At 43.9% G+C, this 25,103-nt stretch overlaps 1 protein-coding gene across 1 annotated transcript in view; it reads right to left on the bottom strand.

The window, feature by feature from the left end:
- LOC147434047 (tryptophan aminotransferase-related protein 3-like) overlaps window positions 1–25,103 on the bottom strand; it is a 42,795-nt gene that overhangs the window by 17,360 nt on the left and 332 nt on the right. The window contains exon 1 of the mRNA XM_086490659.1: window positions 24,960–25,103. This exon is cut by the window's right edge and continues 332 nt beyond it. Coding sequence (XP_086346785.1) covers window positions 24,960–25,103 — 144 coding nt within the window. The remainder of the gene's footprint in view (window positions 1–24,959) is intronic.

The raw sequence follows: 25,103 nt of genomic DNA, 5'->3' as shown, positions 1-25,103 counted from the left end.
ACTGAAGCAACCGATTCCAGTGAAACATCCAGCAGCTCCGATAATCGGACAAAGGAAAAATCAAAGAAAGGATCATGGACCAAGAGAATTGAAGAAATGGCTAGGCAAATTGCAGAGATTAGCCACACAAGACAGCCGGTCCGGAAGATGGAGACTTGGTGTTCAAGATGTAAATCCAAGGACCACATCTCCACGGAATGCCCACAATGTACCTACTGCAAGGCCTTCGGTCACCTATGGAATAATTGTGGCATCCGAATTCATCATTTTAAGAAAGGAAAGGATCTATCAGTGGTTGCCTACACTGAACCAGTGAAGGCAGAGCCAATCAAAGTAGCCCAAGAAGAAAGACCAGGTACCAGTGGTACTGGTCAAGGACGAGACAGATACCAACCAAGAATGGGAAGAGGAAGAGGAAGAGGCAACTTCCAGACCAGAAGCATGAATTGCTACACCTGTGAGAAGTATGGTCATTTTGCAACCCAATGTCCAGATGCACCAGTAACGACTGCTACTGAGGCTAAGGCACCAGAGCCAGTCCCAATCAGAGTAGTTACCAGGAGCAAGGAAGTAATCATTGAAGAAATTCCAGACATTTCAGAAGTACCAGCTAATCCTAACACCAGCAAGTGGGCCCAGCAAAGGGAAGTTTGGAAGGCCAAAGGTAAAGAAAAGGTGGTAGATGAGTGGCAAGAGCAGCGGGAACTAGCAGCTAAAATCACAGAGGATTTAGCTAAGAAGCTGCCAGAGCAGCCGGAAAGTTCCAAGGCTAGGGTCATTCAGAAGATACCAGCCCAATCGACTGATAAAGATCAGTCAGTACCGGCCATGACAGAGACCATGCTGGCTGTAGTACACGGACTAGCTGATGAAATGGGAGTGGAAGAGTGTGAAGACACTAGTTCTTCAAGTTCTGACAATCAGTCTGACCAGGAGCGAGAGGAAATTCATGTGAAAATTTGTGAGAGAATCCCGAAGCTGACTGTAGAACTGGAGGATATAAGAAAGACCTTACCAGAGGTGGCCAACTTTATCAGACAACGCAGGAAGACTGAGGCAGAGGCCAGAACGGTGGACCTGAAGGCTGGTGGGAACCTCTCTCAAGCGTCGTACTGGATGGAGGAGCAGGAGTCGATATATTGGGAGCCCATCTTCAGCAAAGAATGGGTATCACTAACATGAAACCAACACCATTCAAAGTAAGAATGGCAGATCATCGAGTCGTACAAGCAACGGGCATGATTGAAAACATGCAGATAAGAGTGGGGAGGGAAAAATTCAAAACTAGTTTCCTAGTTTTGGATGTCCAGGGAGCATATGGAATGCTATTAGGCCGCCCATGGTTAAGAACAGCACATGCTGTTCATGACTACGCCAACCAGACCTTAATCATAGAAGGGGCCAGTGGCAAAATCAAAATCCAAACCAACAACACCAGGAGATGGAAAAAGGAACTGAGGCCGAAGGAGTTCTGTTAGAAATACCGAGCTAAGAAAATTGAGCGAATGCTAGCAGCAATGAACATCTTTCCTTTGGCAAAAATTGATTTGAATGCAATCCTAATAAACAAAGAACAAGCTGACAAGCAAAAAAGACAATTCCCTGATCAGTTTACTGAAGTCAATACAGGGGAAAGAACCATTCAGCTAACTGGAAGAATGGAGGAACCAACGGATACTGGCAAAATAGAAGCATCAGTATGTTCTGAAGAGGATCCACTAAATCAGAATAATGATTCAGAGATGAATGGACCTTCTTGGGACTACGCTGAAGATTCGACCAAACGAAAAGGAGGAGGATCAAATTGGTTGCTTCCAGATGATCAAGAAGTGGAGGAGTGGAACCTGGGATCAGAGGAAAATCCCAGAATGATCAAAGTCAACAAGCACCTGAAACCGGCAATGAAGGAAAAGGCAAAGAAAATGTTCCAGAACTATAAAGATGTATTTGCCTGGGAATATACAGATTTGAAGGGAGTAGATCCTGAAGTCTGTCAGCACCGAATACCACTGAAACCAGAAGCTAAGCCACTCAGATTGCAAAGATACCGGATGAACCCCAACTATGCAAAGAAGGTCAAGGAAGAGAATGATAATCTTCTCAAGGCTTGGTTCATTACGGAGGTAGCAAGTAGTGATTGGTTATTTCCAATAGTCGTCGTTCCTAAGAAGAATGGGAAATTAAGGGTTTGTGTCGACTATAGGAAACTAAATGCCCAGACCATTAAGGATCCGTTTCCCTTACCTTTTACTGATATGTTGCTTGATGAGATCGCAAGATATGAGATGTATAGCTTCATGGATGGTTATAGCGGCTATAACCAGTTACAGATTGGGCCAAGACCACTTTCTGAGTGGGGAGCATTCATGTATCTGGTGATGCCTTCTGACCTGTGCAATGCACCAACTACTTTTCAGCGGTGTATGATGGAGATGTTTAATGAATTTCTTCATCAGTTCCTCGCCATTTTCATGGATGACTTAACTGTCTATTCAGCTGAGGAACAGCACCTTCTATTCCTAGAGATGGTTTTTAAACGCTATTAGGAGAAAAGGATTTGCTTGAATCCATTTAAATCAGTATTTCTGGTTTGGAAGGGATAGCTACTAGGACATGTGGTTTCCCACAATGGAATAGAAATGGCCAATGACAAAATACAATGTGTCCAGCAAGCTAAAGCTCCTAGAACTGCTTCTGAGTTGAGTTCTTTCTTGGGGTATGTGAATTTTTATAGAAGATTTGTACACAAATTTGCTTCTCAAGCAGTACCACTATATGACCTTACAAAGAAGACCAGTAAGTTCAATTAGACTGCTGAATGTGAGGAGAGTTTCCAGAATTTGAAAAAGCCATTACAAGTAAACCAGTCCTCAGGCAGCCGAATTGGGATATTATTTTTCATGTACACGTAGATGCTTCAGGATTGGCAATGGGGGCAATATTAGCTCAGCCAAATGGCAGGACAGACTATCCGGTCTATTTTGCTAGTCGGAGATTCAGTCAGGCTGAACAAGGCTATACGACTACTGAAAGAGAAGCCCTCGAAATGGTTTTTAGCGCTACAATGTTCAGGCATTACCTATTGGGGAAGTTATTCCATTTTTATGTGGATCATCAAGCTCTTCTGTTTCTGATTAACAAAGTCAAGTCATTATTCAAGGCAGGCCGATAAGATGGATGATGTTCCTTATGGAATTTGAGTTCAGAATTTTCTATAAGCCTGGCCGAAACCACTGTGGAGCTGACTTCCTTTCCAGAAGTACAGAAGGATATTCAGAATCACCTCTGAGAGATGAACCAGTGGATGCTGATTTATTTCAATTAGAAGCAGAAGAATCAGTGGATCCTGAATGGTATGATATTTATCAATTCCTTTTCCAAGGTGCCTTTCCAGAAGATTGGAAACAGAATCAGAAGAAGGCTCTGATCATAAAAAGCCTGAAATTTACCATCATTGGGGGAGTACTTTATCGATTGGGTGTGGATGGTATACTTCGGAGATGTGTTCCAATGGAGGGAAGAATGCAAGTTATCTCAGAGGCACATAATGGAGAGTCTGGTGGACACTTTTCCAACGAAGTAACCTACAAGAAGATTCTGCAAGCAGGTCTATGGTGGCAAATAATGATTGCTGATGTCAGAAGCTTTTGTAAAACTTGTGATATATGCCAGAGAATAGGCTGACCAACAGCTGCAGACATAACTCCCTTAATGCCAATACAACCATTGGAGTATTCATGAAATGGGGATTGGATTTTATGGGACCTTTTAAGAAGGTGACTCCCAGGAAGAACAAGTACATCGTGATGGCTACTTGTTATGTTACCAAGTGGGTTGAAGCTAAGGCTCTTCCTGACAACACAGCCAAGTCAACTGCAAGATTTCTGTTTGAGAATATTGTCTGCCGATATGGATGTCCAGTGGAAATTGTGACCGATCAAGGGACACATTTCATCAATGATACTATGGAAATCCTATTGGATATGCTTTCAGTCAAGCATCGGAAATCTACTCCTTACTATCCCAGATGCAATGGACAGGCTGAAAGTAGCAATAAGACAATTAAGACTATTCTCACTAAGGTGGTATAAAAGAAACCAGACCAGTGGGATTTGAAGCTTCAGACTGCTCTCTGGGCTTATAGGACAGCTTATAAGGTAACTACTGGAATGACACCATTCAGAATGGTGTATGGAACTGAAGCTGTGGTTCCTATGGAGTTTATAATCCCTAGTCTGAGAATGGCTGTAAAGTATGGACTAGACTTCAACCATAATCTTAAGAAAAGACTGGATGAACTGATGCAGTTAGATGAACTCAGGCAAAGAGCTATATTGGAACAGGAAATTGTTCAACAAAGAAGGAAGCACTGGCATGATCGCCAAATTAAAGTCTGAGAATTCCAGAAAGGAGACTTAGTGCTTCTATATCAGTTAAGACTGGGTCCAAAGAAGCCGAATTTGAATATTGCCTGGGCATGACCTTTTCAGGTTGATTGGGTCTTCTCCAATGGCACGGTCAGATTAAAAGATTTATCGGGACTAATGTTGCCGGGAGTATATAATGGAGCAAAGATCAAACTTTATTACTCAGAGACCAGAGAAACTGGGTTAGAAGAAGTCACTAAGGAACTGAAGGTTGTTGATCAAGAGAGCAAGAGATCAAGAACCACTTTCTCATCAGCATTGAGTATCCATTCTGGAACTCGTTCCAACAGCTGAACTGTACTGGGATGCGGAGGTAGTCTGCAGGCTTCTTTATCATGGAAAGCCGCAGATTTCCAATGTTCCACCATTTCCCTGGCTCCCACATATAATCTTTGGAACCTTTCTAAATCAGTCCATAGAGCATCATCCTCCAGATACTGTCTGGTGATGGAGGCTTGTTGATGTCTCAGCTGCTTATTCAAGGTAATGAGCTGCAGTGAATGCTGATGATCATTCACTGGTCCTTCATCCTTAACCTTCATTTTCTCTTTAGCCTCTCTGCTATGATGGGACTGATTAGTTGGATTATCTCCAGTGTTACTGGGCTGCTGTTCTTCAGTCTGCTGATGAGCCGACTGTTGTTCTGTTTCCTGTCTTTCCTGCTGTTCCTCAGTCTAGTCTGGTTGGTCTGGCTGTGACTGGCCTCCTTCATCTGGCCCTGTCCCACCAGTACCAGGTCCTGGGGGTGGAGATGGTGGTGAGGCATCATCATCATCCTGTGTATGCCCGGCTTCTTGATTATCCTCCTCCTTATCAGCTTCATCTTCTTCTTCTTCGTCCTCCTCTGGGGATGTCTGCTACTCAATATAATCCATGATGGCTTGGTTCATCAGAGCATTGTTGAACTCACTCACCTTGTCCTGCAAATCACTTTGCAGACTTTCCATCAAGGACTTTAAATTTTCTAAATCAAAAACAGCATTGCCTGCGGGGTTCAAAATTTCAGACAAGCTATTGTAGATGTATCTGTCCGTCAGCGAACGCTTCAGAGCTGGATGGTGTAATAGTAGCTTTCTAAATTCATCCCGCTTCGTTCTGAGCCCCATTTCAGCTCGCTCGGCAGCTCTCGATGCTTCATTCCTTTGATTCTTTATGATCATAATTTCAGATTCAGCTTTAGCTAACTTTTTGTTCAACAACTCCTGAGCTCTTTCTGATTGAGCTTCCAATACCCTGTGTTGTATGTTCAGCACTTCCTGGGCTTTCTGGAGTCTGGCAATCTGATGATGTGCTTCTGCCAAGTCAGCTTTAAGCTTTTTAACTTCATCTTCTGATCCTGCAGCCTCCACCAATTGTCCCATACAGCTGACAATGGTATTCCAAGAGGACTGTATCAGTACTGAACATCTGTCTTTGACCGTTGTTGGATCAGAATCAATTGGTTCATATATTGCCACAGGAGCTGCATAAGGTAGAGATGCATAATCAGTTTTGGTGAGTAAGAGATGCCCTCTTAATTTCTAAGTTTGCATTTGCTGTAACTTATCCTTTTTAACCAGTTGCAGAGGGTTTTGAGAAATGACAGGAACTGTTTCAGACATAGTTGAGGACGCTGGACCTTTCCCCTTATCCAGTTGATTCTTGCCTTTGTCCCCTGACTGGTCTGGTACCTTTGCCTTAGTGACTGGCTTTACCTGATCTTTCCCAGTAGCACCAACTAACTGATCAGGCATAGTTTGCTGAACAATATGCTGCTCCGTTTTACTTCTCTCAGCTTTCTCAGTGCTCACTGCCTTAACCTGGCTTTCTATTTGCTTCAGAAACTCACTGCTTTTTGTCAGTGTAATTCTTGGCTTCTTTGAACTGCCAGCTTCCTCTGCAGTGGCTTTCCTTTTCAGGTCATTGGAAATCGTTAGACTGTCCGTTTCCTCCTCGTCTGAGGACAGTTCAATTTTCTTAGGTTCAGAAATAGGCTGCTCACTCCAAGCCAACTTTAACTGCTCATTAACATCTGCAGCAGTAGCCCAATACAGAAATTGCCAGACATACCATGCCTTGAAAACAGTTTGAGATTTCAACTTGGCAGTCTGTTGAAGTACATTATGCGAGAGTATTTGACACAGGTTGATATGGACTTGTGGATCCAATATCTTGGCCAACAGCATAGCAAATAATTTTTCTGACACATAAGTTGGGTTATTCTTAAGACTGACTGCTTCGGCTACAAACCTGTAAGGAGCGGAGGCTTCCAGTCCTGCTACTGGAACTCCTTGAGCACTTGCCTTGCGCTTCTTTCGAGCTGCTTCATCCTCCTTTAGAGCAATACTTATTTGCTGCGCAGTTGCCACCGATGGTTTAGGCTCATTGGGCATCCGAAATGCAAATGCAATGGCTTCTGGTGTCACTGACACCCTCCTATTATTTATCATAGCACTGCTGTTTTCTACATCAAAGGAATCAAGAACTTGCTTGATGATCCCTGCATCAAAAGCAATCCTTGTCGCTTGCAATACAACTCGCAGATCCCAGAGTTGTAGCAGAGTCATTGCATGATCAGTAAAGACATATCGTTGGATTTTACTGTATGGAAGAACAAGATATCCTCCACTTCCCTTTGGCAGTAGACACACAAGCCCGGCCCTAACCCTACTTTCTAAATACGACTACTTGTCCACACAGCTTTATGCAAGATTAACCAAAGCAGAACTGAATGTTTAGCTGGTATTCCACTATTCCACATAGACTTGAACTTAAAGTGCCACTGCGTCCTGTCCAGAGACACATTCCAACGAGCATTAAGTAGAACATGAATTGGGGTAGGCAAAATAGGGGGCAGGGAAGGTGGGTGGGAGAACATACTCCCCTGCTGCCAGTAGATGGCCTTAGTCTAGGGAATAGTACCGAGGGACAGCATCCATTCGGATGCATTGGGGAAGCTAGGTCTCCTAGTTTTAACTAGATTCAGTTCCCACAGTTGAAGACGATGTCACAAAGTGATGATGTGGCTGCCCGCTCTGTTGAAACCCTAACCCTAAAAATCAAAAACCCTAATTCTACTCAAACCCTAACCCTAAAATCAAAACCCTAATTCTTCCCTAACCCTAACCCTAATGCCACGTGGCATCTGTACAGATCTCCGTGATTTGCAGCGTGAATTGTGCTGGCAGCTTTTTGACAGTTTTTGAGCCATGCTACACAATTGTTGAGAGAGAGAGAGGGAATCTCTTTGCTTTATTTGAATAAGCAAGAGCGAGAGAAAGAGAAAAGCCTCTTTGCTTTATTTTAGCAAGAAGAGAAAGAAAGAGAAAGCTTTGCTTGATACTGTTTTTGCAAAGCTTTTGAGCTTTTGATTTTATTTTACTTTTGGGGCTCTGCTTTTGGCATCCCTTGTACTCTTTAAATAAGTGGGGAGGCCACTCACAACTTAGAGCATGTGGACGCAGAGTCTGAGTGTGAGCGCCTGCCCGCACTTTGTACTTTGAACTCAGATTAATACAAAAAGAAAGACCGAAAGGGGCGCCAGTCTTTGAGGCCAATACTCTAGGCACGGAACTCCGCCGGGCCAGTGTGAATCAATTGTGAACTGTGACTGTTTTGAAGTGGTTGTTTGGTGCTGTCGCGGTAGATTCTTGACTTGGAGTGTCCTAGTTTGTTACAGACGAGCCTTGTGGATTAGCTCTATATCATTGAGCAACTGCATTCGGTACTGTGCCACAAGTCTTGCCATTTAACAAGCCCTTTACGGTGAATTCTCCTTGCTGTACGGCATTGCTGTAAGCTGAGAGGGAGAATAGGGGGGAGAGACCACCATAGAGAATCAAGTCCTCTGAGAGGGAAACTGTATTTGGAGTCCAGTTAATTCGATGCGACTTCTGTATCGGTTGCACGAGTTCCACAATTACTTGAGGAGATCTGATCCGCTAGCACGAATTTCATTTGCCCCAAAGAAGATGGTGACCCAAGGGAGGTATTCCCAGCCATTCGTTTTACTGATTTTGAACTTGTGAAGGTTTCTGAATAGTAGAAACCGCCCACTTTCTTTTCCCTTTGCTCAAGAGCTCTGATGATTAATTTGACACAAGTTTGTCCGCCCAAGCCGTGATGTTTGTAAGGCCTAATCCCCCTTCTCCTTTGGGAGGCAACATATGTTCCACTGAACCTTAGCCATTCCTTGCTTTGGGGGATTTCCTGACCATAAAAGTTTTGATAGACTTTGATGATGCTCTTCAAGTGGGAGTCTGGGGGAGCCAGCAAGAAAGGAAGAATACCACATAGCTACATAGAAAATGCTTAATAACTATAGACCGTCCTGCTATGTTTGCTTGAAACCCAACCATTTGTTGAGCTTGGTGGTGGAGAATCTCTCAAGGACCCATTGCCATCTTCTCCAAGCGTTACTCTGAAACCAAACGGAATGCCTAGCAATCGGATTTAAACTCCATCTTGCAGAATCTTGCACCCATGGCTGACAATCCAATTTGGGAGGGGGGAGAGAGATGATCGAATACCTGTCTTGTTGTGATTGATTCGAGAACCTGAGGCCTTGCAGAAGAAGTCCAAGCATTCCTAGATGATGCTAAGGAGTGGTTATCATTCTGGAGAAGACATTGGTGTCGTCAGCGAATAGTGAGAGACACTGTTGCTGGCCATTAGGTAAAAGATACTTTGAGATTGCCACTAGCCATTTTGGCTTTGACTAACCAGTTGAGGGCGTCTGCAGAGATAGCAAATAGGAGAGGGGCAAGGGGGCATCCTTGTCTCATTGAATGGTATAGAGGGAAGGGGTCTGACAGTGAGTTATTGAGGGCAAAAAACTTAGCAGTGCATTCCAAGGAGAGTGAGGACAAACCTTATCATCATGAGGCCAACCCCCATATAACCAGACTCTGGATGAATAAACGGACCATTCAACCTGTCATGGCTTTATCGAAGTCTACTTTGACGAAAACAAATCCTGGCAGAAGCTTCAGCGTGTTTGATTCCCTCCCACATGTAGATAATTACTTCCATGATCCTTCTTCCCTGATAAACCCCTTCTGCTCGGCGCACAGCCACTCTGTCAAGGCGGGGTAATTCTACTAGCAATGGCTTTCGCAAACACTCTATAAGAGGATGTTAACATGGTGAGGGGCCTCCAATTGGCCAATGTTCCTTAGGGCCTTTTTTCTGAAGGAGTTTGATAATACTAGTGTTTTGCTGATTGGAGAGCTAAGAATTGGACTGCCTCATCCCATACCAACTTTAAGATTGGTGCTATCGTGTCTTTGAAAGCGTGGTAAAATTCTGCGGCAACCCGTCGATACCTGGGGTTTCTTTAATTTTAAGAGCATTGATAGCCCTCCTGATTTCCTGTATGGTGAGGTCAGAATCCAGTTGCCTGGCTATGCGGGGAGGGATAACCTGCTTTCGACTATTTTGAATTGTTCTCTTGCTCCAATTTTGGCGTGGTTAGAGCTCTCTACCGTATTAAAGAGATTAGAGAAATGGGTGTGGACTAGCAGGATGTTCTCCTCCTGGGGATGGATGAAATGCATACTCATTGGCCAATAAAAATCGGCAATCAAGAAACCTCTTGTCCCACGATGTGTACTGAAAATAAACTCGAGGACAAGTGAGTCAACCAACTTTTTGGGTCAAGGAGAAGCAAGCTGAAAGAGAAACGTAACAAGGGAGTTGACTTCCCTGGTTACTTGGGCCGAAAAACTCTTGACTTTCCTCTATTGTCCCCAGCATCCTACAGGCTTTCAGGACATAATCAAATGTAACCGCATTTAGACCAGCATTCTCAAGTTGCATTTGTTTAAAGAAATTGAGAGCTTCCTCATCATGCCCAACATCCTGTCCTACTGCACTTCGACTACGACATGCTTGCAATAAACCCAGATTTAGTGTTATACCACCTGGATCAAATGGTATTAGAAGCGTCTTTCTTTACTTTTCAACCCACATTGATTTTTTCTTGCATCAATAGGCGACTGACATGCATCCATCTCATTGTCCAAAAAACTTTATAAACTGCACATCAACCTCAGATACACGTTTTGCATACCCTCCTGAACCTGGCTTTGCAAGCCATTTTGGCTCATAGACTCCATCATATGGTATGGTAGCATCACTCTTCTCCAAGACATTGGAATAGCTCCTCAATTCATGTGATTGCAACTGGAGATCTTGGTCCAATCTGATTCGAATACTCATGTTCGATAACTGCTTGAAAATCATCCCAGCTTTGTCTATGTTTTTCCTGAATCTCTCGAACGCGACCATTAATTTCAGGTATCAGTATTTCCATCTCTTGCACATAAACCTGGAGATAACCAACAATATCATATCCATCGAATAATTTTTCTCATTATACACAAACTGCAGAGCGATTTCCACTGTTGTTTCAATCCATTCTTCTTCTAGTCTTGCTACCTGACCTTGCGCTGAAGCATCTGTATAATCTCTCCTTTGGCTGTCGAGGCATTGTCCACCCCATCGCCATAGTTTCTTCAATCTGATCCAAAATATCTTCTCCTACTGCAGTTATATCACTCCAACCCCAGCTCTTTCGCGTTGGGTCCACCACAAATGCCAAGAAGGAGTTGGCGCAGTGGACGGGAAGACGCCGGGTCCCTATTGTGGGAGGTTTGTAGCTGAGATAAAGAAAGTAATTAAAATCACTTAAGTGAAAGCGGATATATACAGAGGGGCTGATCCTAATCACTGATCTCTGAACATTGCAGATTATATATAAATCCTGGTGACAATCCTATGATTCCAAATGCTGGTGCTCAAACTCAGTGATGGAATTCTGGAGTGGGTTGGGTAGATAGTAGAAGGTTAGCCGGAGGGTCCGATCTCCCTCGCATAAGCCCTTGCTTGCCAACCGCTCCTCCGACCATGAATTTTTCAAATCCCCTTTTATTCAAGCTTAGCCCAAACCATGAAGTGGACGTATTTTTTCCTGTTGTCGCTTTTCTTCTCCATCCATGCCTTCTTGGCTACTGCCTTCAACACTTTCTTCTTTTTCAGCTTGCTAGTTAGTATTCACCAATTTTTGTTACAGAGTTTCAAAAAATCCAAAATCTGTTTTGTGTCATCCTCCGTTGCACTTGGTGACCCATGACAAGGCATGAGCCCCATTTGAACAGGATGCACTTGAGGATGTGAGAAGCCGGCTATGAGTCCCCAATTGCTGCAAACTGCTGGATCGGCATATATAGTGTTCCTTCGTTTCTGGCTCTATGTCACATAGCTCGCATATCCGCTCCTCTGGGGGTGTCGAAGTGTATCTCCCTATCTCTATGTACAGCTGATGAGAGGAAGTGCGAAGCTGGCCTAGCGCACGTCGGAGTCCATGCTGTAACAAACTTGGACACCCCAAGTCAAGTAACTACCGCGACACAACAGAGATTCACTTCAAAAGAGTTCACAATCCACAATTAGGTTGACACGGCCCGGCGTAGTTCCGTGCCAAGAGGTATTGGCCCCAAAGATTGGCGCCCCTTTTGGTATTTCTTTTTGTATCGATCTGTGTTCAAAGTACAAGAGAGTGGGTAGGTGCTCACTCTCAAAGGGAGGCCTTGCCCACTTATTTAAAGATACAAGGGATACCCAAAAACCGAGCTAAAATTTTGGACCAAATTTCTCTATAAGCTTGGATTTGGCTTTAGATAGGCTTATTCAGTGGATTTATGAAGTTTGGATAGATTTTGGGCTAAAAATGGCTCTAGAGACATCATACGCGTATGATGTCTTTTTCATCAATTTTGCATGGGATTGGTTCTGTGGACTCCCCATGTACTAGTGAAGGACTGTTCCTACTCAAATCTTGGTTTGGACTTGAGTATGTTGGATTTGGGCCAAAAATAGGCTTTAGGTGAAGGATTTTCCCTCAATTGGGCTAATGGGGTGATCCTCTTGACCAAATGGTTCCAAATTTCATATGTAGCATGTATTAGATATATATAATGGATGTATGATGACAAATGAGCAGTTTTGGCTCTGTAAGTGCAAATAGACATCATACGCGTATGATGTCTTTTGTGTCAAAATGGTGCTTTTTGGTTGTAGATAGCTTGTAGATGCGTTTAACAACAATCCTACAAAGTTTCAATGAGTTAGGAGTTATTTTGATAAAATTAGAACCAAAAATCAATTTTATGGCCTACTTTGCGTCTTTTTGGTTTTCCTTGGGTTTTCTATCATCTCTCCCTGCCTGCTGAGAAGAAAAGTCGCCCCTGAATTCTGAGATAGAACTACCCAGTATCCTTCCATTGGACCGTCTTCCTTTTGCCCTTGTTCTTTGACCGTGTTGGTGTCTGAGAAGTCCCAGCATCAGCATTCTCCTTCTGAATTAGTCGGTAAATGGCCTCCTGCTCAAGCTGATCCCGCCGGTCTGTGGTCATCTCTACCTCATAAGGTGTGAGAGAATGATAGGTTTTGGTGTCAGGATCATAGAGTGTACGCTTGCCCTTGCTCAATCTGGTTCTGGCCAGTTTATGACAATGCGAAGCAGTATGGATCCATCCTTCGGGAAGAGGCTGATTGGTTTTGACGCGAGCTTCGAAAAGAATCTCAGCCATCTCCCTGTACTGCGGTGCCAAACCCGGGTTTGCTCCAATGTCTTTCTCAGGCAGTTTGGAAGATTCGACCGTGAGCTGTAGTAGCTGATTAGTAATATTAGTCAATCCTCTGACCTGAATCTTCCACTGGCCCATACACAGCTGAATCCTGTGTAGCTCTTCCTTCATTGCCTGGATGTCATTGATTTGAAGAGCATCATTGAGCAATGTCTGCCAAGTCTTCCATTCCACAGTTGATCGCTCATACCAATCCCTAAGCTCATCAGTTATTTTGAAATATATGAGTCAATCAACTGGTTCTTGATGTTGAGGATACAACGCTGGAAAAAATCTTGGCAACTCAGTTTCTCTTGCTGGAACAGCATACAAGAGAACTGGAGAATCAGGCACAAATTCCAGGAAATTCAGAACTGTCTGGTTCTCTTGTTGCATCATCTTCCTAGTAATTCTTACTAGCTGAAATAGGGTTCGGAGAGCAGTTGCCTGTGCTCCTACTGACATTCGCGTTTGGGGTCCTCTGCTAGTGGCTGTCTGGTTCTCCAGGATAGCTTTCACTCTCTGGTCCAAAACACCTCTGGCAGTTTGTAGCTGTACCAGAACATCCTTAAGTTGGACCCTAACATCCTTCATGCAGCGGTAAGTTGGTTTGTTACCCAGCAGAAGTTCCAGTTCTAGAGCTAAAGAGTGACAATCTGCAATAGACTGTCTTTGCCTGTGCGGGTTTACCACTTTCTCATCAGCATTGAGTATCCATTCTGGAACTCGTTCCAACAGCTGAACTGTACTGGGATGCGGAGGTAGTCCGCAGGCTTCTTTATCATGGAAAGCCGCAGATTTCCAATGTTCCACCATTTCCCTGGTCCCAGATCAAACTTTATTACTCAGAGACCAGAGAAACTGGGTTAGAAGAAGTCACTAAGGAACTGGAGGTTGTTGATCAAGAGAGCAAGAGATCAAGAACCACTTTCTCATCAGCATTGAGTATCCATTCTGGAACTCGTTCCAACAGCTGAACTGTACTGGGATGCGGAGGTAGTCTGCAGGCTTCTTTATCATGGAAAGCCGCAGATTTCCAATGTTCCACCATTTCCCTCTGCAACGATAGCCTGGGTTTCTTCAAGAGTTTCTCTTGATCTCTTGAGAATCAGATTGGAGGAGTTTCCAGAATCAGATATTTTTGGTCTTTTCCATGTGCAACCAGTTCCAGCTTCAAACCCAGTACCTGAAGAATCAGATCAGGCTGATTTAAGAACCAGTACCAGTATGGTCCAGCCAGAGTGGGAATCAGTTCAGAACCAGTATAAACACATTTTCCAAATTTTAAGTGGCCAACGGTCAAATGGTATGCCAGTGATAATTATTACAAGGATGGGTTGCAGTCTTGTCCAATGCATGTTTGCCACGTCAGCAACGGCGCACACAAGTCTAGGTGCGGCGAGTGGTGGAGCTTTTATGGCGCGAACACGTATAACAGTCAGGAGTGTTAGCATTTTTCCTCATAAATCTCCCGCGCGGCGTTTTCCTCCTGTCAACCATTCGCCATCGCCAAGCTCCGAGGTTTCTTCACTACAGCCGCAAACTTCAATCTCTGACGAGACAGCTGACTGTCAGACAACCTTACCAGCGACACCAGGCAACGGCTTTAACACAAGTAAGTCCTCTTCGCCTTCGCCTGTTTCATCCTCGTCGACCTCACAATGTATGGGTAGAAGGAAACGTTCAGAGAAGATGCAGGAAACTCTTGAAGAAACCCAGGCTATCATTGCAGAGGCAAAGGAAAGCCTTCCTGTTCTTCCATACAGTAAAATCCAACGATATGTCTTTACTGATCATGCAATGACTCTGCTACAACTCTGGGATCTGCGAGTTGTATTGCAAGCGACAAGGATTGCTTTTGATGCAGGGATCATCAAGCAAGTTCTTGATTCCTTTGATGTAGAAAACAGCAGTGCTATGATAAATAATAGGAGGGTGTCAGTGACACCAGAAGCCATTGCATTTGCATTTCGGATGCCCAATGAGCCTAAACCATCGGTGGCAACTGCGCAGCAAATAAGTATTGCTCTAAAGGAGGATGAAGCAGCTCGAAAGAAGCGCAAGGCAAGTGCTCAAGGAGTTCCAGTAGCAGGACTGGAAGCCTCCGCTGCTTACAGGTTTGTAGCCGAAGCAGTCAGTCTTAAGAATAACCCAACTTATGTGTCAGAAAAATTATTTGCTATGCTGTTGGCCAAGATATTGGATCCACAAGTCCATATCAACCTGTGTCAAATACTCTCGCATAATGTACTTCAACAGACTGCCAAGTTGAAATCTCAAACTGTTTTCAAGGCATGGTATGTCTGGCAATTTCTGTATTGGGCTACTGCTGCAGATGTTAATGAGCAGGAAAACGTCGCGCGGGAGATTTATGAGGAAAAATGCTAACTCTCCTGACTGTTATACGTGTTCACGCCATAAAAGCTCCACCACTCGCCGCACCTAGACTTGTGTGCGCCGTTGCTGACGTGGCAAACATGCATTGGACAAGACTGCAACCCATCCTTGTAATAATTATCACTGGCATACCATTTGACCGTTGGCCACTTAAAATTTGGAAAATGTGTTCATACTGGTTCTGAACTGATTCCCACTCTGGCTGGACCATACTGGTACTGGTTCTTCAATCAGCCTGATCTGATTCTTCAGGTACTGGTTCTGAAGCTGGAACTGGTTGCACATGGAAAAGACCAAAAATATCTGATTCTGGAAACTCCTCCAATCTGATTCTCAAGAGATCAAGAGAAACTCTTGAAGAAACCCAGGCTATCGTTGCAGAGGGAAATGGTGGAACATTGGAAATCTGCGGCTTTCCATGATAAAGAAGCCTGCAGACTACCTCCGCATCCCAGTACAGTTCAGCTGTTGGAACGAGTTCCAGAATGGATACTCAATGCTGATGAGAAAGTGGTTCTTGATCTCTTGCTCTCTTGATCAACAACCTCCAGTTCCTTAGTGACTTCTTCTAACCCAGTTTCTCTAGTCTCTGAGTAATAAAGTTTGATCTGGGAGCCAGGGAAATGGTGGAACATTGGAAATCTGCGGCTTTCCATGATAAAGAAGCCTGCAGACTACCTCCGCATCCCAGTACAGTGCAGCTGTTGGAACGAGTTCCAGAATGGATACTCAATGCTGATGAGAAAGTGGTAAACCCGCACAGGCAAAGACAGTCTACTGTAGATTGTCACTCTTTAGCTCTAGAACTGGAACTTCTACTGGGTAACAAACCAACTTACCGCTGCATGAAGGATGTTAGGGTCCAACTTAAGGATGTTCTGGTACAGCTACAAACTGCCAGAGGTGTTTTGGACCAGAGAGTGAAAGCTATCCTGGAGAACCAGACAGCCACTAGCAGAGGACCCCAAACGCGAATGTCAGTAGGAGCACAGGCAACTGCTCTCCGAACCCTATTTCAGCTAGTAAGAATTACTAGGAAGATGATGCAACAAGAGAACCAGACAGTTCTGAATTTCCTGGAATTTGTGCCTGATTCTCCAGTTCTCTTGTATGCTGTTCCAGCAAGAGAAACTGAGTTGCCAAGATTTTTTCCAGTGTTGTATCCTCAACATCAAGAACCAGTTGATCGACTCACATATTTCAAAATAACTGATGAGCTTAGGGATTGGTATGAGCGATCAACTGTGGAATGGAAGACTTGGCAGACATTGCTCAATGATGCTCTTCAAATCAATGACATCCAGGCAATGAAGGAAGAGCTACACAGGATTCAGCTGTGTATGGGCCAGTGGAAGATTCAGGTCAGAGGATTGACTAATATTACTAATCAGCTACTACAGCTCACGGTCGAATCTTCCAAACTGCCTGAGAAAGACATTGGAGCAAACCCGGGTTTGGCACCGCAGTACAGGGAGATGGCTGAGATTCTTTTCGAAGCTCGCGTCAAAACCAATCAGCCTCTTCCCGAAGGATGGATCCATACTGCTTCGCATTGTCATAAACTGGCCAGAACCAGATTGAGCAAGGGCAAGCGTACACTCTATGATCCTGACACCAAAACCTATCATTCTCTCACACCTTATGAGGTAGAGATGACCACAGACCGGCGGGATCAGCTTGAGCAGGAGGCCATTTACCGACTAATTCAGAAGGAGAATGCTGATGCTGGGACTTCTCAGACACCAACACGGTCAAAGAACAAGGGCAAAAGGAAGACGGTCCAATGGAAGGATACTGGGTAGTTCTATCTCAGAATTCAGGGGCGACTTTTCTTCTCAGCAGGCAGGGAGAGATGATAGCTCCACCTTGGCCTTTTCAGCTGCCTCTCGAAAAGATAGTGCTCTTTTCTAGAGTTCTGCATCCTTCACCATCTTCTCAATGTCAGACTCTGACAATCCACCAGAAGATGGATTGTCAACATCAGAACCAGACGATGGATTTTTCAGTTCCACATCAGAACCAAACAATGGATTTTTCAGAAATTTTGGAATCTTGCCAAAATTCAAGAAAGAAGGGAAGGATGTAGACGGCTAGCGCGTCACCATGTGGGAACGTGTTCTTAGAAGATGGGTAGTGAATCACTTAGTAATTACTAGAGTAATTACTACGGTAAACCCGAAGCATATAAATAGGGCCCATTACTTTGATATCGGGTTGGCAAATGTTATCACTTGTATTAGCGCTTTCAGCTATAATTGCACTTGAGCATCAGTGGCAGTATTATCGGCTACACTTTCTCTCTCTGTAATCATATTCACTATAATCTCAATCATGATATATATATATTCCAGTGATACTAACTTCTCAACAGTCTTCTGAATCTGAATCTGAACTTTATTCCAGTCTTTAAGTCTGATTCTCATTTCAGTATTCATATTTCAGTCTAGTCACTGATTTCTGTCTAGTCTGCTGTCTGAACTCTTTCTACTCTAAGTAGCTGAAATCCTTCAACACTAGAATTAGCTGTCTCAAGAGATCAGCTCCAATTCCAGCGGGTTTGCACAAGAGGGGAGTCACTCCGCTCCTTTGTCAACAGATTGCCCCGATTTTTGATATAGAATCACTGATGTCCCTTTGGGTTTCATGGATACTGCCAGGCTGACAGTATTCTGTTGTATGACTTTATGAACTGGAATTCCCGAAAATGAATATGAAACTGATTGATTTGTACTTGACTTGTTTGAGTGTAGGAATTGAAAGACGAAATAACTGCAACAATTCGGTCTCATAAATCTCTATAGACATGATTGCAATATGGATTAGTTAATCGGGCATCTATGAGGTCCCGACTGGATCTAGATGCGATTGCTAAATACATTGCCGATTAATCATGGTCTGAGATTTGGAATGATTTTGAATGTGATTTGTCATGTGATGTGACTGTCCATTGGTCCATGTGCTAGATGTGTTGTGCCCAGTGCGTCGGTACTAACAGTCAGTGTCTGCTAAGACAGTTTATGGCCTCTGTCTATTTTGCAGGCATAATCGAGGGCGATTATAATGCTTTCAAGAGGGGGGTATGTCACAAAATTGTGACGTGGCTAACCCCGGACACACCTGAAAAGGGCTGACACGTGGCACATTACGGAACTCCCGCAATATGTGATAACATGCTGACGTGGCCTATCGTAAGGAATTCCGGATTTTGTGGCGAGATTTGCAGCGCTGCTGATGTGGCACTGTACGGATTTGCGTTATTTGCGCTGGCTGAATTGACTGGCAGCTTTTGGGCCTATTGCTTTAATTTGAGAAGCTTTTAAGTTTAAGTGCTTTTGGGGCTCTGTTTTTGGGTATCCCTTGTATCTTTAAATAAGTGGGCAAGGCCTCACTTCTCAGAGCATTTGGACGTAGAGTCTGAGAGTGAGCACATACCCACTCTCTTGTACTTTGAACACAGATCGATACAAAAAGAAATACCAAAAGGGGCGCCAATCTTTGGGGCCAATACCTCTTGGCACGGAACTACGCCGGGCCGTGTCAACCTAATTGTGGATTGTGAACTGTTTTGAAGTGAATCTCTGTTGTGTCGCGGTAGTTACTTGACTTGGGGTGTCCAAGTTTGTTACAGCATGGGCTCCGATGTGCGCTAGGCCAGCTTCGCACTTCCTCTCATCAGCTGTACATAGAGATAGGGAGATACACTTCGACACCCCCAAAGGAGCGGATATGCGAGCTATGTGACATAGAGCCAGAAACGGAGGAACACTATATATGCCGATCCAGCGGTTTGCAGCAATTGGGGACTCATAGCCGGCTTCTCACATCCTCAAGTGCATCCTAGTCAATTGGGGCTCATGCCTTGTCATGGGTCACCAGGTGCAACGGAGGATGACACAAAACAGATTTTGGATTTTTTGAAACTCTGTAACAAAAATTGGTGAATACTAACTAGCAAGCTGAAAAAGAAGAAAGTGTTGAAGGCAGTAGCCAAGAAGGCATGGATGGAGAAGAAAAGCGACAACAGGAAAAAATACGTCCACTTCATGGTTTGGGCTAAGCTTGAATAAAAGGGGATTTGAAAAATTCATGGTCGGAGGAGCGGTTGGCAAGCAAGGGCTATGCGAGGGAGATCGGACCCTCCGGCTACCTATCTACCCAACCCACTCCAGAATTCCATAACTGAGTTTGAGCACCAGCATTTGGGAATCATAGGATTGTCACCAGGATTTATATATATCTGCAATGTTCAGAGATCAGTGATTAGGGATCAGCCCTCTGTATATATCCGCTTTCACTTAAGTGATTTTAATTACTTTCTTTATCTCAGCTACAAACTCCCACAACTAGGGACCCGGCGTCTTCCCGCCACTGCGCACAACTCTTCTTGACATTTGTGGTGGACCCAACGCGAAAGAGCTGGGGTTGGAGTGATGATAACTGCAGTAGGAGAAGATATTTTGGATCAGATTGAAGAAACTATGGCGTATGGAGTGGACAATGCCTCAACAGCCAAAGGAGAGATTATACAGATGCTTCAGCGCATGGTCAGGTAGCAAAACTAGAAGAAGAATGGATTGAAACAACAGTGGAAATCGCTCTGCAGTTTGTGTATAATGAGAAGAAATTATTCGATGGATATGATATTGTTGGTTATCTCCAGGTTTATGTGCAAGAGATGGAATAACTGATACCTAAAATTAATGGTCGCGTTCGAGAGATTTAGGAAAAACATAGACAAAGCTGGGATGATTTTCAAGCAGTTATCGAACATGAGTATTCGAATCAGATTTTGGACCAAGATCTCCAATTGCAATCACATGAATTGAGGAGCTATTCCAATGTCTTGGAGAAGAGTGATGCTACCATACCATATGATGGAGTCTATGACCCAAAATGGCTTGCAAAGCAAGGTTCAGGAGAGTATGCAAAACGTGTATCTGAGGTTGATGTGCAGTTTATAAAGTTTTTGGACAATGAGATGGATGCATGTCAGTCGCCTATTGATGCAAGAAAAATCAATGTGGGTTGAAAAGTAAAGAAGACGCTTCTAATACCATTTGATCCAGGTGGTATAACACTAAATCTGGGTTTATTGCAAGCATGTCGTAGTCGAAGTGCAGTAGGACAGGATGTTGGGCATGATGAGGAAGTTCTCAATTTCTTTAAACAAATGCAACTTGAGAATGCTAGTCTAAATGCGGTTACATTTGATTATGTCCTGAAAGCCTGTAGGATGCTGGGGACAATAGAGGAAAGTCAAGAGTTTTTCGGCCCAAGTAACCAGGGAAGTCAACTCCCTTGTTACGTTTCTTCAATTGCTTCTCCTTTGACCCAAAAAGTTGGTTGACTCACTTGTCCTCGAGTTTATCTTGAGTACACATCGGTGGGACAAGAGGTTTCTTGATTGCCGGTTTTATTGGCCAATGACTATGCATTTCATCCATCCCCAGGAGGAGAACATCCTCCTAGTCCACACCCATTTCTCTAATCTCTTTAGTCCGGTAGTAGAGAGCTCTAACCACGCCAAAATTGGAGCAAGAGAACAGATTCAAAATAGTCGAAAGCAGGTTATCCCTCCCCGCATAGCCAGGCAACTGGATTCTGACCTCACCATACAGGAAATCAGGAGGGCTATCAATGCTCTTAAAATAAAGAAAACCCCAGGTATCGATGGGTTGCCGGCAGAATTTTACCACGCTTTCAAAGACACGATAGCACCAATCTTAAAGTTGGTATGGGATGAGGCAGTCAAATTCTTAGCTCTCCCAATTAGCATTAACACTAGTATTATCAAACTCCTTCATAAAAAAGGCCCTAAGGAACAGTTGGCCAATTGGAGGCCCCTCACCATGTTAACATCCTCTTATAGAGTGTTTGCGAAAGCCATTGCTAGTAGAATTACCCCGGCCTTGACAGAGTGGCTGTGTGCCGAGCAGAAGGGGTTTATCAAGGGAAGAAGGATCATGGAAGTAATTATCTACATGTGGGAGGGAATCAAACACGCTCAAGCTTCTGGCCAGGATTTTGTTTTCGTCAAAGTAGACTTCGATAAAGCCTATGACAGGTTGGAATGGTCGTTTATCATCCAGAGTCTGGTTATGATGGGGTTTGGCCCCATGATGGTAAGGTTTGTCCTCACTATCCTTGGAATGCACATGCTAGAGTTGCCCTCAATAACTCAGTGTCAGACCCCTTCCCTCTATACCATTCAATGAGACAAGGGCTAGTGGCAATCTCAAAGGTATTCTTTTACCTAATGGCCAGCAACAGTGTCTCTCACTATTCGCTAACGATACCAATGGTCTTCTCCAGAATGATAACCAATCCTTAGCATCATTCTAGGAATGCTTGGACTTCTTCTGCAAGGCCTCAGGTTCTCGAATCAATCACAAGAAGACAGGTATTCGATCATCTCTCTCCCCCCTCCCAAACTGGATTGTCAGCCAAGGGTGCAAGATTCTGCAAGATGGAGTTATAATCCGATTGCTAGGCATTCCGTTTGGTTTCAGAGTAACGCTTGGACAGAGATGGCAATGGGTCCTTGAGAGATTCTCCACCAAGCTCAACAGATGGTTGGGGTTTCAAGCAAACATAGCAGGACGGTCTATAGTTATTGAGCATTTTCTATGTAGCTATGTGGTATTCTTCCTTTCTTGATGGCGTCCCGTAGACTCCCACTTGAAGAGCATCATAAAAGTCTATCAAAACTTTTATGGTCAGGAAATCCCCCAAAGCAAGGAATGGCTAAGGTTCAGTGGAACATATGTTGCCTCCCAAAGGAGGAAGGGGGATTAGGCCTTACAAACATCACGGCTTGGGCGGACAAACTTGTTGTCAAATTAATCATCAGAGCTCTTGAGCAAAGGGAAGAAGAGTGGGCGGTTCTACTATTCAGAAACCTTCACAAGTTCAAAATCAGTAAAACGAATGGCTGGGAATACCTCCCTTGGGTCACCATCTTCTTTGGGGCAAATGAAATTCGTGCTAGCGGATCAGATCTCCTCAAGTAATTGTGGAACTCGTGGAACCGATACAGAAGTCACATCGAATTAACAGGGACTCCAAGTACAGTTTCCCTCTCAGAGGACTTGATTCTCTATGGTGGTCTCTCCCCCCTATTCTCCCTCTCAGCTTACAGCAATGCCGTACAGCAAGGAGAATTCACCGTAAACGGCTAGTTAAATGGCAAGACTTGTGGCACAGTACCGAATGCAGGTGGCTCAATGATATAGAGCTAATCCACAAGGCTCGTCTGTAACAAACTAGGACACTCCAAGTCAAGAATCTACCGCGACAGCACCAAACAACCACTTCAAAACAGTCACAGTTCACAATTGATTCACACTGGCCCGGCGGAGTTCCATGCCTAGAGTATTGGCCCCAAAGACTGGCGCCCCTTTCGGTCTTTCTTTTTGTATTAATCTGAGTTCAAAGTACAAGAGTGCGGGCAGGCGCTCACACTCAGACTCTGCGTCCACATGCTCTAAGTTGTGAGTGGCCTCCCCACTTATTTAAAGAGTACAAGGGATGCCAAAAGCAGAGCCCCAAAAGCTGAAAATCAAAAGCTCAAAAGCTTTGCAAAAATAAAGCAGTTTCTCTTTCTCTCTTCCTCTTGCTAAAATAAAGCAAAGAGGCTTTTCTCTTTCTCTCGCTCTTGCTTATTCAAATAAAGCAAAGAGATTCCCTCTCTCTCTCTCAACAATTGTGTAGCATGGCTCAAAAACTGTCAAAAAGCTGCCAGCACAATTCACGCTGCAAATCACGGAGATCTGTACAGATGCCACGTGGCATTAGGGTTAGGGTTAGGGAAGAATTAGGGTTTCTAATTTTAGGGTTAGAATTTCAGTAGAATTAGGGTTTTTGATTTTTAGGGTTAGGGTTTAAACAGAGCGGGCAGCCACATCATCACTTTGTGACATCGTCTTCAACTGTGGGAACTGAATCTAGTTAAAACTAGGAGACCTAGCTTCCCCAATGCATCCGAATGGATGCTGTCCCTCGGTACTATTCCCTAGACTAAGGCCATCTACTGGCAGCAGGGGAGTATGTTCTCCCACCCACCTTCCCTGCCCCCTATTTTGCCTACCCCAATTCATGTTCTACTTAATGCTCGTTGGAATGTGTCTCTGGACAGGACGCAGTGGCACTTTAAGTTCAAGTCTATGTGGAATAGTGGAATACCAGCTAAACATTCAGTTCTGCTTTGGTTAATCTTGCATAAAGCTGTGTGGACAAGTAGTCGTATTTAGAAAGTAGGGTTAGGGCCGGGCTTGTGTGTCTACTGCCAAAGGGAAGTGGAGGATATCCCTCACCTGTTTATGAATTGTATTAAAATTCAAAGAATGTTGGCTCCGCTCTATTCTTCACTGGGCTTTTGCCCGAATTGGAAGCAGATGCTACTGGGAGACTCGGTCTCCACCTTTTCAGTTGTATGGAACAGAATTAGGGGTGAATTTTTATGGGTCATTTGGAAGGAGAGGAATAACAGGTTATTTGATGGCTCTTACCGGACTAAAAGTCTGAGAACTGTGTTTGCTACTCTTAATTTGCAGTCTCTACCAAGCTAATTACAAGGTGCTGACCGAGTGTATGGGTAATATACTCAAACATAAACAAGCAACAAGAGGTGTTGCTTGATCGGTTATATACTCACCTTCAAAGGATGATTGACGAGTGCAGGAATGAAGGTGAAAAGCTGTACAGGCAAGGCTGCTCCAACACATCCAAAAAGTTCTGAATGATCTTCCTAGATGCTGAACATTATGATGTACATGAAATTAGCCTTGTAACTAGGTGGCAGGACGGTCTATATTTTGAGATGGCTTTTGTATACGGTCATGACATGTTTTGTATATGAGCATATCATGTAATTTTGTTCTTCTAATATAATTCACAAGCGCCCCCCTTTTATGGAAAAAAAATTAATAAAAACAGCACACATAGAAAAGTGTGTCTCCATCATACGGTTGGAAAATCTAGCAAAAGTCCACATTTTCCCATGCCAAAAAGAGAATCCCAAGAGGAAAAATGAATTCATGCAGCAAGATGGGCGAAAGTGACTGCTAGGGGTGATGCTCACATGTGATGGAGAAGGTTATTGTTATTTGCAAAGGGGGTTAGGGCAACTACAAATTACCCACCTACGTGTGGGGGTACCTTATCCAGCAATTTGTATGCAGGTAGTGATACAACGCTTGATCTTAAAGATATCTTGGTCACCTTTGCTCGACCTAATCAAATGAGCTATTGCCCAAAATCATGCTTCTTTCCCTCCCCCTACTCTTTCTGTGTACACATGCAAGGAAAAAGGCCATTAGATAAACACCCCTAGGTATCTTGAATAGCAATTTTCCTGGAGGGAGCAAGCCTGAACCTCAGAAACCTTTTCAACAGTTAATTCCCCTTCGTTTTCAACACGTATAGTTTAATCCATTGTTAAAGCATATGCTATAAATGCCAAGAAGTAAATCTTACAAATAGAATTTCCAATTTCATGCAAAGAAAAAGAAAGAAATGTTAGCCTTCTTGCCTGTCTACATTTGCGCTGCAATTCTCGATAGCATCTGCACAGCGAGGCCCTGAGAAGCACTCATAACACTCACATGAAATCGCCTCTTCAGTACCTCCATCGAAGCTATTTTTGTCCGTCACAGGAACTGTGTCTGTGTAGAGT

Source organism: Adiantum capillus-veneris, chromosome 19 (assembly GCF_014529385.1).
Source record: "Adiantum capillus-veneris isolate H3 chromosome 19, ASM1452938v2, whole genome shotgun sequence".
NCBI lineage: Eukaryota > Viridiplantae > Streptophyta > Polypodiopsida > Polypodiales > Pteridaceae > Adiantum > Adiantum capillus-veneris.
This window is presented reverse-complemented; position numbering and strand designations above follow the sequence as displayed.